The sequence below is a fragment of the Thunnus maccoyii genome, chromosome 10 (genome assembly GCF_910596095.1).
Source record: "Thunnus maccoyii chromosome 10, fThuMac1.1, whole genome shotgun sequence".
NCBI lineage: Eukaryota > Metazoa > Chordata > Actinopteri > Scombriformes > Scombridae > Thunnus > Thunnus maccoyii.
Window position 1 is genome coordinate 9,846,607 of NC_056542.1, and position 12,679 is coordinate 9,859,285.

At 37.3% G+C, this 12,679-nt stretch overlaps 1 protein-coding gene and 1 pseudogene across 1 annotated transcript; both read left to right on the top strand.

Annotated features, from left to right (window-relative positions):
- The first annotated feature begins 2,041 nt into the window (after positions 1–2,041).
- LOC121905411 lies at positions 2,042–2,822 on the top strand (annotated as a pseudogene).
- A 7,959-nt stretch (positions 2,823–10,781) lies between these two features.
- On the top strand, positions 10,782–12,388 carry LOC121906041 (free fatty acid receptor 2-like). The gene is made up of 2 exons (XM_042424698.1): positions 10,782–10,835; positions 11,447–12,388. Exon 2 carries the CDS (start codon positions 11,454–11,456, stop codon positions 12,363–12,365), a length of 912 nt encoding a protein of 303 aa, XP_042280632.1. The 5' UTR covers positions 10,782–10,835; positions 11,447–11,453; the 3' UTR covers positions 12,366–12,388.
- Positions 12,389–12,679: the final 291 nt, after the last annotated feature.

The window sequence follows — 12,679 nt, forward strand, 5'->3', positions numbered from 1 at the left end:
GTGTATGAGCATCTATGTAATCAAGGGGCTTTGAACTTACTTTTATCTCTGTATGTCAAATCATATGAATCAGTATTGAAAAGACATATAAATCAGAGCAAATAAAAAAATGCCATGAGAATCATTCGCCCTCTTCTTTCACACACACATAGAGACACACACACACACACACACATGTAGACACACCTTCAAGGTGTGTGTGTGTGTGTGTGAGAGAGGGGGGGGGGGGGGGGGAGTAATGTGACCTGCAGCCCATATAAATTACATCTCTTTAGCTGTAAACACACACGCACTAGTTTCTCCATACACACACAAACAACACCCTTGGACATCTGTATCAATACAGACACACCATTTTCAGATGAATAAATCTGCTACAATATCCTGCAAATCTCGATAATGCATGAAATGCCCCTGGTAGTATGTATCTGTTCTTCAGGGCAAACAGAAGAAAATTAATCAGTCAGATGGAAAATAGAACTTTGACGCCAGGGCTTCAGTTTGAAAGCCTTATAAAATAGAATGCATGACTTTATGCTCTTATGGCCCTGGGATCAACCATCTACATTGAAATAAAGTTTAATGCTATAGTGAAAGGGAAATAAAGTTAGGCAACACTTATGTGATTAGATTACTTTCAGAAACACATTTAAATATTGAATATTAATAATAATAATAATAACTTTATTTATATAGCACCTTTTAAAAACAAAGTTTACAAAGTGCTTTGACAGACAAAGCAAAAGCAGTACAATGCAAAGCAAAGACATGAGCCAGAAGACAATAACAGATCTGACCTTAAAAAGATGGCAGCCAAAGGCAAAGAAAGACAATAAAGAGATGATAAAAAGTTTAAAAGAAAGATCAAAAGTTAACAAAAAGAAGTTTAAAAGAAAGATGATCTAAAGACAACATTACATAAAAGCAAGTCTGTAAAAATGGGTTTTAAGAAGTGATGTAAAAGAAGTCACTGATTCTGTGAGACTTATCTCCTCAGGCAGGCTGTTCCAAAGTCGAGGGGCCCTGATGGAAAAAGCACGGTCACCTTTAGATTTAAGCCTCGACTTTGGAACAGCCAGAAGGGCCCCACCTGAGGATCTAAGGCTGCGGGCTGGCTCGTACGGGGTCAGCATATCTGTTATGTAGCTTGGAGCCAGACCCAGACATGCTTTAAAACTGATCAGTAAAATCTTAAAATCAATTCTAAAATGAACAGGGAACCAATGGAGAGAAGCCAGAATCGGGGTGATGTGATGTTGTCTGTTAAAACCAGTAAGAAGCCTAGCTGCTGCGTTCTGAACTAGTTGGAGGTGGAACAGGGATTTTTGTGTTATACCGGAAAGGAGGGAGTTGCAGTAATCTAGTCTAGAGAAAATGAAAGTGTGGATGATTTTTTCATTTTTTCTTGGGTCACTGGGTCTCAGGGGAAGGTATATCTGTGTGTCGTCTGCGTAGCAATGAAAAGAAACGTTGTATTGTTGAATGATTTGGCCAAGTGGAAGCATGTAGATGGAAAATAAAATTGGACCTAAAATCGAACCTTGCGGTACACCACTGGTAATGTGGGCTGTGGAAGAAGTGAAATAACCAGTGGTGACTGAGACGGTTCTTTCTAAAAGGTAAGAATAAAACCAATCAGCATGTTTAAAAATAGAAGGAAAAAATAAATTTTTGAGGGAACTGTTGATAATCGATAAAATACTGGGGCCAACTGTGTCAATAGCTTCTTTGAGAAATTTTGTGGGGATAGCATCAAGACTGCACGTGGTGGGCTTCATATGGGCTATGATATCAGATAAAAATGACAGTGATATAGGATTAAATTGACTAAAATGGCAATTAATGTCCCTGCTGGTATGTAAAACATGGGCTGGGGGTGGGATTTGTTGTCTTATTTCCATGACCTTATCACTAAAACTCACAGATTGTTGTCACTGTTGTAAATATAGAAAAGAATCAGTGTTTTTTTAGCATTTGTCTACCACCTGTCTCTTACTTCCTAAATTCTGTTTGTTGTTACTTGCTTTGGTTTAGGGTCATAATGGAGTTAGTGGTGAGGATCGAGGTCATTCTTTCAGTTTACATAATTTCTTGATAGGCCTGCCAGCCAACCTCCTGGCTCTCTATACCTTCAGTGTCGAGATCCACTCCAAGCCACATCCAACAAACATCCTGCTACTCAATCTGATCATCTCTGATCTGCTCCTCTTGATATCCTTACCCTCAAGATGTATGAGGCGGCATCAGACATGATGTGGAATCTACCCAACTTCCTGTGCTCCATCACCTCCTTCACCTTCTTTTCCACAATCTCCACCAGTGTAGTTTGCTACATAGCTGTAGCTTTTCCAGTCACCTATCATCAGCTGCAGAAACCTGTGTACGTGATAGTGATCAGCGCTATTATTTGGATTATCTCAGCAGCACATCGCAGCATCACTTTCATTACCCAACACCACCCTTCCTTGTCCAGTAACAACACCAGTGTGTGTTATGAGAACTTTTCAGAGAAGCAGTTGAAGGTCCTCCTCCCAGTACGTTTGGAGTTTTTCTTTGTGCTCTGCTTTATACTACTTCTAATTTCAAGTTACTGCTACTTGTGCTGCATCTTGATCCTGTACAGTCGCCCCAGGATATACCAGATGCAGAAGCAGAAAGCCATCGGCATGGCCTTGGGGACTCTAGCTGTATTTCTCATTTGTGTGTTGCCATATAACATCTCACATGTACTGGGCTTCTTTCAGGGTGAGAGCCCAAAATGGAAGTACTACACCCTGCTGCTTAGCACCTTCAACACCTGTATGATGATAAATGAAAAATGATAAACCTTTATTTGATCTGAATAGTTTCAATTCAAAATGAACTTAGCCATTTTACAAACTCACTAGAAATGAATCAATCTAATTTAAGCCTTTAAAAATGACCTCTGGTATTTTATTCAACATAACCTTTGTCCCGTACATATATATTGTTCCAGTGCACTGCTGGACAATTGTCATCAACTGGTCGGGTTGCACAGATAGATATTATGTGCATTTACAGTATTTAACCACAATTTTAAGGTACTGGTACTTTGATTTACATTTTGTATGATGTTAAAAACATTTTGTCCACTTATTTTCAGAGGAACTTCTCTAAATTTGACACCACTTCTGCTTATCTGATAACAACAGCAACTGTGCCAAACAAGATTTTCTATGCAAAACATGAAGCATTGCAGTAACTACCAACCACTATATTGAGTGGCTTGGCCTATTGCCAACTGGACCAACTGCCAAATTAGTTGCCTTAGCAATAAAAAAAAATTGTCAGGCTGTATTACAGCAGTGTGCTGTATGTACTGTACATTTTGTATTTGTTCCAAGACTTCATGACATTTATTCTCTGAGTGAAATGGTCAAACACAAGATGCCTTGCATGATGTCAAAGGCAAATAATTTAGGAAGTGTATAATTTTATGTACATTTACCCATCATTCAGCATGACATCCAGTACCATAGGTTAATTTGTGAAACTTTTGAATCGTGACAAGAATTTAAAATAATGTTCTGTGAGTCAGAACAGCCTTTGTCCACACAGTGTTTGTAATTATGGACCGACCAACTAGGCCCTGCTGGATTCAAGAAGATACTATACAGTACATATAGGTTAACACACTGAGACACATAATATTCTTTTATTTATATTGAAGTGAATGTTGTTTTTTTTAACTATTAAGTAATTTTACTTTGTAGTATGTCTGTTCTCAACTTTTATTTTTTTGTTACATAGGTTCTGTCAGCACAAAAGTGAAATTTTAGCATTATTATTTTTATCATACCAGTGTGCCAGTATGCACTACTCATCCTATGACAGTCTCCTCAAGAAGTTCCTGTTTCTGTACTTCAGAAGTAAGGACATTCATAAATGACAATAATGATGTAAAAATTACCATTCCCTCTAATATCGCAAATCATATCGCAATTGCAATATCAGTCAAAATAATCACAATTAGATATTTTTTCAAAATCATTCAGCCCTATATGATACTGTCAAACAAAGGGAAAAAAAGATTATTCTAACAACTTTAAAGGAAAACTAAGTTTGGGGATGAAGCAGTACAACAGTTCACACAGTTTGGTTAAAATGGTTAGATTGTTTTGTAAAGTACTCTTTCAAAGGTCAAAACTAGACTTTCAATCTCACTTTTAAGCCAACTTTGACAAGTCCTTAAACTTTCCAAAAAATGGACGTTAAAATGACAGAGTTGTCCTTCATGTCCTTCAGTTGAAATCTGGAGAACAGCTACAGTTTAGGAACAGAAATAACAAGGTAGCTAGGCAATCGATGGTCTTATCTACTTGTCTAACTCGCAATATTTGTACATCTTGTTTCTTCATTGTGCATGTTGTACAAAATAATTATGTTTCATGATGTGATAATGCTGTGGTTAAGGTCTGGTTAGGTTTTTACCCTATGTCTAGACCACAAGTGTATCAGACTTGGTTTTTAGTCGCATGTCTCACACAACAAACATGTTCTCATGGTAGCCTAACACCTGGGACACACAACCTGCATGAGCGGCACGTGTGCATCACAGAACCAGCCAACTTTTTGTCATATTAGTTCAAATCAGGATGTCTGCCTGTTGTTTTACTTGCTTCCAGATGGAGATTTGGTGTTGTTATTTCCTTATTTGTGGTAAGTTTCCCTCCTGACAGTTAGTTTGTCAGTTTGTTAGTGTGTTTGGCTCATTTGGGGACATTGGTGTCATCTGGATGGACTTTCTTGGAGCAGTGACAGCGAGTGTCTAACTGGCAGAATAATCAATATTATCAAGTTTTGAAGAAAAACATCCTGTGTGACGAATGTATGTGGCTGACACAGAAGTAGCCCCAACCAGACCCCACCATGCCTGTCAGAAAGAAAGCCACTTTCACCTCACATATAATTATTTATTTTTCACACCTTAAGACACGCATCTTAACCTTTTTCTGTCTAAACTACAGAAAAATTAAATTATAATAAATTTATAATAAAATGATATGAAACATTTATCTTCAATCATTATTGATGGCCATTATCAAAGTCAAATTCTATGTAGAAAGATAGGGCTGGCGGTAGCAGTGCCACAGCAGCAATGCTGTCTGTGTGGACAGTGCACATGTATTTGGTGCTGTAACAGTCATAAAATTAAACTGCAGTCATGAGTGATTGTTAATGCATTATTTTATGCAAATTAAGCATGGCTGATGTTTGTGCAGTTTGGACAGGGCAATAATTAAGTGGTGGGGTGGGGTGCCCATAAAAACAAAATGCCCAGCCAGTTCCTTTCCTTATTATTGATGGCCATTATTAAAGTTAAACTCTATGCAGAAAGATAGGGCTGGCAGCAACAGCGCCACAGCAGCAACACTGTTGCAGACACAACATGCGTGCAAGCCACAGGAGTTCAGCGAAGCACACGCTCTGCTCAGGTTAACACTTGGTTATGGGTTAGGAAAAGGTCATGGGGTTTATTCCAATACCCATACTGCCATATTATTTAGTATGCCAAAAAAAGATTTAGTATGTCCCAGTACATAGTATGTCAAATGCAGCATGCATGCTTTTCTGGATATTCTGACCCACAGTCCTCTGTGCAGCTGAAGATATGCACATCAACTGAGCCACCAAGAGTACACAGACCAATGACAGCACATTGCCAGTACAACAACAGAAGCCGTAATGACAGATGGAGGTAGTATGTCCCAATTGTATGCATACTGTATACAACACTACATACTTTGTAAGGGCAGCTGCAGAATGTACTAAAAGAAAAAAGTAGACATATGTAATTCAGAACGTAGCAGTAGTTTGGGTTAAAACAATCACTCTCGCAAGATCTTTCGTGATCTGTGATTACCATAGACACGACTGCAATCAACAGCACTGACACCAAACCACAGCTAACATAACAAAGCTAGCTAAATAAATACACTATGAAATTAAGCACACACAGCAAGAGACCTGTTGCCGTGTGTACCCAATCACAAATATTCATAATATTTGCAAAACGTGGAGAGCAGATAGACACAGATTTGAAGCAAAATAATACCGTAGTAAAAAAATAAAGATGCTTTACTTCCCATTTAAATAAAAACTGGGTGCCAAGTGATGGTGAACTGTCTCAGGAAAATGTTAATAATCGTCAAGTCATTATTCCACCTGTCATTAGTCTGTTGAAGTTTGGGGGTAGCCATGGTGATGCCCAGGTATTTTTTTAATTTCACTTGTTTTTTAATACTTAATAAACAACAGTTTAACATATGTGTTTCAAGTTGGGGTCAAAGAACACATGCAAATACATTACATTACACCACCGTGAGCACACGCAGCACATGCAAATCTAAGATAGACAATTGAGAAAATACAAACAAAATAAAACCTAATACAAATACAGGGGTAATACATTAGCATAGTATTGCCAACCTTTTAAAAATTTATAGATAATCAGCCAAATTATTACCATCAGCCTTATTCTCTCCTTTAAAATAATAAATACTGAGACATAGCCTTAATATGTTTAGATGTTATTTTGTTCTTGTGTGTTGCACATTCAAGTGATTTAAAATAATACAAAATAAATCCTTAACAAAGTAAATGAGGGTTTGATGCCTTTACATTTTGAAGTATGAATATGGTATTTGCCCAAAATTATAATGATATTAACCAAATCAGATTAGATGGCAGATTGTCTAAAAAGACTGTGATGTGGGAAACTCAAACACTGGGACACTATCAGTCTTCACAGATAACCAGACATGGATGTCATTCCAAAATAGTTTCCTCACAGAACATGAAAAAAAAAATGCTCTAATGATTCTTTTTCCAAGGTGCAAAAACAGCACAGTTCACATTCAAATGATGCAGATGTTAAAGTTATATAATGTGTTTCTTTCACTTTAGGCGCAACTAGCAAAGATAAATAATAAGTAAAGGTGTTCTTTAGATATGACAAATTAAACTCATAACAATGAGCTTGAATTCTAGCCTCATAACTAATATGACGGGTAATATGACGTCATATTATCTGTGAAGTGTATGCCGCGGTACAGGCCAGTCTTTGCACCTACTCTTGTATAAATGAACATGGTAACACTGTAAACTTACTTTGTTTAGTTTTGTCCCAAAATAAGTAAATAGTGGTCTTTTGGAAATGGTGGAGCAGGGGTTGGCTGTCCAATCATTATCAGCCGCTTAGACGTTAGCTTCACTGGGACTGATGTCTAGCTGGTAATTCTCACTTGAAACCATTTACCATATAACTTCTGTTTATAATCCATGTTTGGATTATAAACAGTGAAATTCTTCAGTCAAGGGAAAACAAACTGTAGCTGTGGATGCACACTATAGGTTACAGCTCCCATGCTACAAGAGACAACAGTTTAGATAAAACTGATCTAGCAAGAAATACAGTGAACCTGTGACAACTAGGAAGCAGGTTTTCTGGGATGATGTATCCTATTAATATTGAAATAAAGTCATTATCTCTCCAGATCATTTTATGGAGGATGAAATTGTAATGAAAGCATGAAGAAATTACTGTAGCTTCCTGCAAAAGAAACAGGAAACAAACTGAGGATGACAGACAGATTGTATGCAATAAATTACGTTAGATAGTGAGCACATAAATACATCCCTTAATGCCTCTATATACTGGGCTGTTGATGGAAATGACACTTCCCCACAAAAACAAATTGTTTTTTTGTATGTTAAGTACAAGATAATAGCACAATTACAATTGATTGTACGGAATTTACGGAGTTATTGTCTTTTTTTTAGTTCTCTAGTGTAAATAATTCTTACTGATGTGTGAGTTTGAAAATATATAATATGGATTTTAATGAGTGACATTTTCTAAAATTAAAAGTGCAATAAAAACAAAAACAGGATTTTTAAGCCTCTTTCCACTTTTATTCAAATACGAATACAAATACAAATAATATTGCTGCCTCAAAAAATACAGATACAAATACAAATACTGGGCCCTCTGTACATCCCTAGTATCTAATACACATTAATTATATTTTTCATGCTGCTTAAATAACAAGTTTTCTCTCATGAATTGTAAGTGGAAAAATATATCTTTACATTCCTATTACTTCAGAAAATTCACTCTTTCGATACAACTACTTATCTAATTTAACTACTTAAATATGATTGTCTATGAGGTTAATAGATCAAAAGTTAAACACTTAGGTGATTTTACAAAACAAATTCATAGTTACCAAACATTCATGAACTCTTAACATAAGGGAATTTAACTCTTGTCACTAGAGGGTAGTATTGTTACATGTAGTATAAAGTTAATAATAGTTAATACAATCAAGGCTTAATATCTCCTTAGTAGATAGTTGCACAACTATGAAACTTATACCACTCTTCTTGTATTTACATGACAATTAACATTACAAAACTTACATAATGAGGCTTCACAAAGTCCTCAGGAATGTGGGTTAGAATTTATGGCTTTGGCAAGATAAAAGAGTCTGTGTTCCATGTAAGGTGGAAGTTGTTTTTCTCTGGTCCAAGTGGCCTTAAGGTCAGTTTATGCTTTTAGTTCAGGCCATAATTTTTAGCTGTTTGGTCAGAAATGGTCTCTTAGGAGGTTTGTGTGTGTGTGTCTGTGTGTGACACAGGTAAGTAATGCATAGCTCCAGAGCTGGATGTATTTATAAGTTTAGCTATGACTACAGCTACATAAACAAACTGATGGTTTAGGGTGCCGTGTTTGGTTTTTGCCCCACTGTGTCTTTGCAGCGCTGCAGGTTGTTATGGCTTGAAGAAGTGCATGTATGGGTGTTTATGGGCATCTATTTAATCAGGGGGCTTTAAACTTACTATTATCTCTGTATTTCAAAGGCATATGAATCAGTATTTAAAAGACACAGAAATCATAGCAAATGACAAATATGCCATGGTAATCATTTGTCCTCTTCTTTCACACACACATAGACAGAGTGACAGATAGGCACTTGTTCTGTCACTCCAAGCACACACACCTCACAAGTGTGTGTATGTGAGTGTCTGAGAGGGAGAGAGGGAGAAAGGAGTCATTTGAACTGCAGCCCATATAAATTACATCTCTTTAGCTGTGCACACACACACACACACACACACACACACACACACAAAACACGATAATGCCAATCCCCTAATACCAATACATACTTGACTGTTAATGGTAATTACAATCTCCCTTCCTTCTTCACCGCCGTCTCCACAAATATGAAAAATATAGTCTCTGGGAAAATAAGGGATCCAGCTCAAAGCCAGACTAGTGTATCTTGCATAGTCACAAACTCACTGGGCAGTGACACAAAACAACTGTCCTTAGACAACTTCTCAAAAACATGTAAGTTACTCTACAATCTGTATGATGATGTTTTTAGATCACATCAAAGAGCAGAATGACGGTATTTTTGTGTATCATCTTTCCTAATAAAGCTATTTTCCTTTTTCAGCTTTTTTGCTGTGGTTGTTGACTTTAATGCTACTGGGAATTGCTTTGTTGCTTGGATGTGCAATGTTCATTTACAGAAATTATTTCAGAAACAGGTTAGTACACGTCATACCTTGTCACAAATCATGGTTGTGTAGTGATGGTTAATCCTTTTATTGTTATCATTTTTACTCACTGAAAACCACCAAGCTTTATGTGGAACACTAGAAAACTATTTACTATCTCATTCTCAGCACAAGTTCTTGGCCTTATGTATTGAAATGATATTCAGTATTAGTGGAAAAAAAAATATTATGACATGAGTAGCCTTTTTAAATTTTGTCTCTCTTCTAAGACCTTAAATATAGTTATTAACAACATGGGCCGTGTAAAGCCATTTAATTTGCAGGGAAATACACAAGGCGCCTAATTGGCTAATATTCCACTCTCTCTTTTGATATTAGATCACAAGAAGACAACACCCAATCAAGCCTGTGCAGACCTGAGAGAAATGCAGAGGAGGACAGCCTTTCCTGTGTTTATGACAATGATTTTGTGGAAGAAATGCATGGACCAACTTAACAGCACCAGAATAACACAACCCTCCAAAGAGAAGGCAAAATACAGTCACTGGATAAGGTACTGACTGCAGTAGTGACTGAAGAAGAAATTCTGCAGTGCTTCATACTGTTCACATCAAACATTTTCAAGCCACACACAAAGTTTTTTTTTTCTTACTATTGCTTTTGTTCCTCAGTCATTTCAAAATATTGAAATTATACTTATGACTTCATACAGGATAAGCCTTGCAACACGAATCTAAACTGCTGATCAGACGACATCTGCTGCTGCTGCTGCTCTCACAGTAGTAGGCTCCTTACAGTAGTCCCCAATTAACTGCATGGCTTACATCAAATGTATTGGTGCATTATTTATATAATGGAACAGTTTTGTCAGACTTGACAGACTTTTTGTCACTTTTTAGTAGCAGTGCCATATTGGACTTGGAATTAGCATGTCTGTGTGGATGATGACTTATTCTCTAAGCTTGTGGTGTAGGTGTTACTTTAAATAAATGCAGGCTCATGGCCTGATTAAAATTCTAAATCTGATCATGTTCATAGTTTATTTCAGCAGAGATCTAGTGGGAGGAGGTCCTTCACTAAAATGCCCATAGTTTGTTGGCTGCTTATACAACAGGAGGAGCACTGTTGTGTCACAGAAACCCGTGTATATGAAATACTATTTCCGGGTTGCAACAGTTGCAACATATTTAAACCCCCAAGTTATAAAAAGGTTGTCTTTGGTAAAAGGGACAGTCAGGCAAACACAGAGTTGGTTTTCTGACATTTTTGAAAATTTCTTCAGCTACGTAAGTTAATATATTTACCTTATATTAATCAAACTTAATATTGCACATCTATTTTGCTATTGAAGTTCTACATCTGGAGTGATGCTTTTATTTTCATTTTTAAAGCCGTAGATGGTGTCTTGTTTTGAGAGGTGACAATGGTTCATCTCTTTTGGGATTCTGATCATGGACTTGAAAGAACATTTTCCTAACTATTTTCATCTATTTTTATCACATAATTTTATTTATATATGGAAGATCAGCTTTTTCTCAACTGCTCTTTTTTCCCTAATAGTTATAAATGATGTACTTTTTTTGTATCCTTTTGCAATTCTGTTTTTATGTTTTTGATGGTAGGGCTGTAATTTATGTTATTCATGTGTTAATTTCTGGATCTATCAAGTGGTTTGAAATGTTTAAAAAAATTATATTCTCTTATAACCTCTGTTTGTTTAGCATCAGAAACAAAGTAAATGTTTCTCATTAGGGTATTTTCCACATGATGCATATAGACATCAATGACTAATCAAGTCAAATGTCATTCTCACTAAGAGAATCAATGTTTTTGAGCAGTGGTCTACCACCTGTGTCCCTAAATTCTGTTTGTTGTCTGTTTACTTGCTTTGGTTTAGGGTCAGAATGGAGCTGGTGGTGCAGAGCGAAGTCATTCTCTCAGTTTACATAGTTTCCTTCCTGATAGGCCTGCCAGCCAACCTCCTGGCTCTCTATGCCTTCACTGTAAAGATCCACTCCAAGCCACATCCAACAAACATCCTGCTACTCAATCTGATCGTCTCTGATCTGCTCTTCTTGATCATCCTTCCTTTCAAGATGCATGAGGCGGCGTCGGGCATGATGTGGAATCTACCCAACTTCCTGTGCTCCATCACCTCCTTCATCTTCTTTTCCACAATCTACACCAGCTCTTTGTTGCTGATGGCAGTGAGTGTAGTTCGATACATAGCTGTAGCTTTTCCAGTTACCTATCATCAGATGCAGAAACCTGTGTATGCGATAGTGATCAGCGCTATTATTTGGATTATCTCAGCAGCACACAGCAGCATCACTTTCATCGCCCAACACCACCCTTCCCTGTCCAGCAACAACACCAGTGTGTGTTATGAGAACTTTACAGAGAAGCAGTTGAAGGTCCTCCTCCCAGTACGTTTGGAGTTTTTCTTTGTGCTCTGCCTTATACCTCTCCTAATTTGTATTTACTGCTACTTGAGCTGCATCTGGATCCTGTACAGCCGCCCTATGATATCCCGGATGCAGAAGCAGAAGGCCATCGGCATGGCCTTGGGGACTCTTGCTGTGTTTCTCATTTGTGTATTGCCTTATAATGTCTCTCATTTACTGGGATTCTTCCAGGGTGAGAGCCCAAAATGGAGGTACTACACCCTGCTGCTTAGCACCTTCAACACCTGTATTGATCCCATAATCTTCTACTTTTCCACCTCTGCCTTCCGCTGCACTGGTGAAAAGTCAGTTTTCAGGAACTGTAGATTACCTGATTCAGGAACACATAAGCAAGGCACAAGCTCTAGCTAAGAGTAAAACATGTTTTCAAGACTATACAGTATACCCAGCTTCAATGTTTTTATTGTATTGTATACTGTATTAAAGACCGTATATGGCCATATTCAACAGTTAAATTATACAGCAATGTTTCACATCTAGGTTTGTTGGTTATTGGTAACAAAAGATGCTTTTAAGGGTGATTAAAACTTGCTCAAAGGGACTGTGCTGCTTTCTCCCCCAAACCACTGTAGACCATCTTACGACAAAACCACAAGACACATTAGGTGCATATGCAATTCCAAATTTTATTATTGTATATATGTCCTCTATTTTTGGATGGAAAT

Bases quoted from the DNA above. Each gene is read 5' to 3' on its own strand.
- LOC121906041 (XM_042424698.1), top strand. From the start codon at position 11,454: ATGGAGCTGGTGGTGCAGAGCGAAGTCATTCTCTCAGTTTACATAGTT.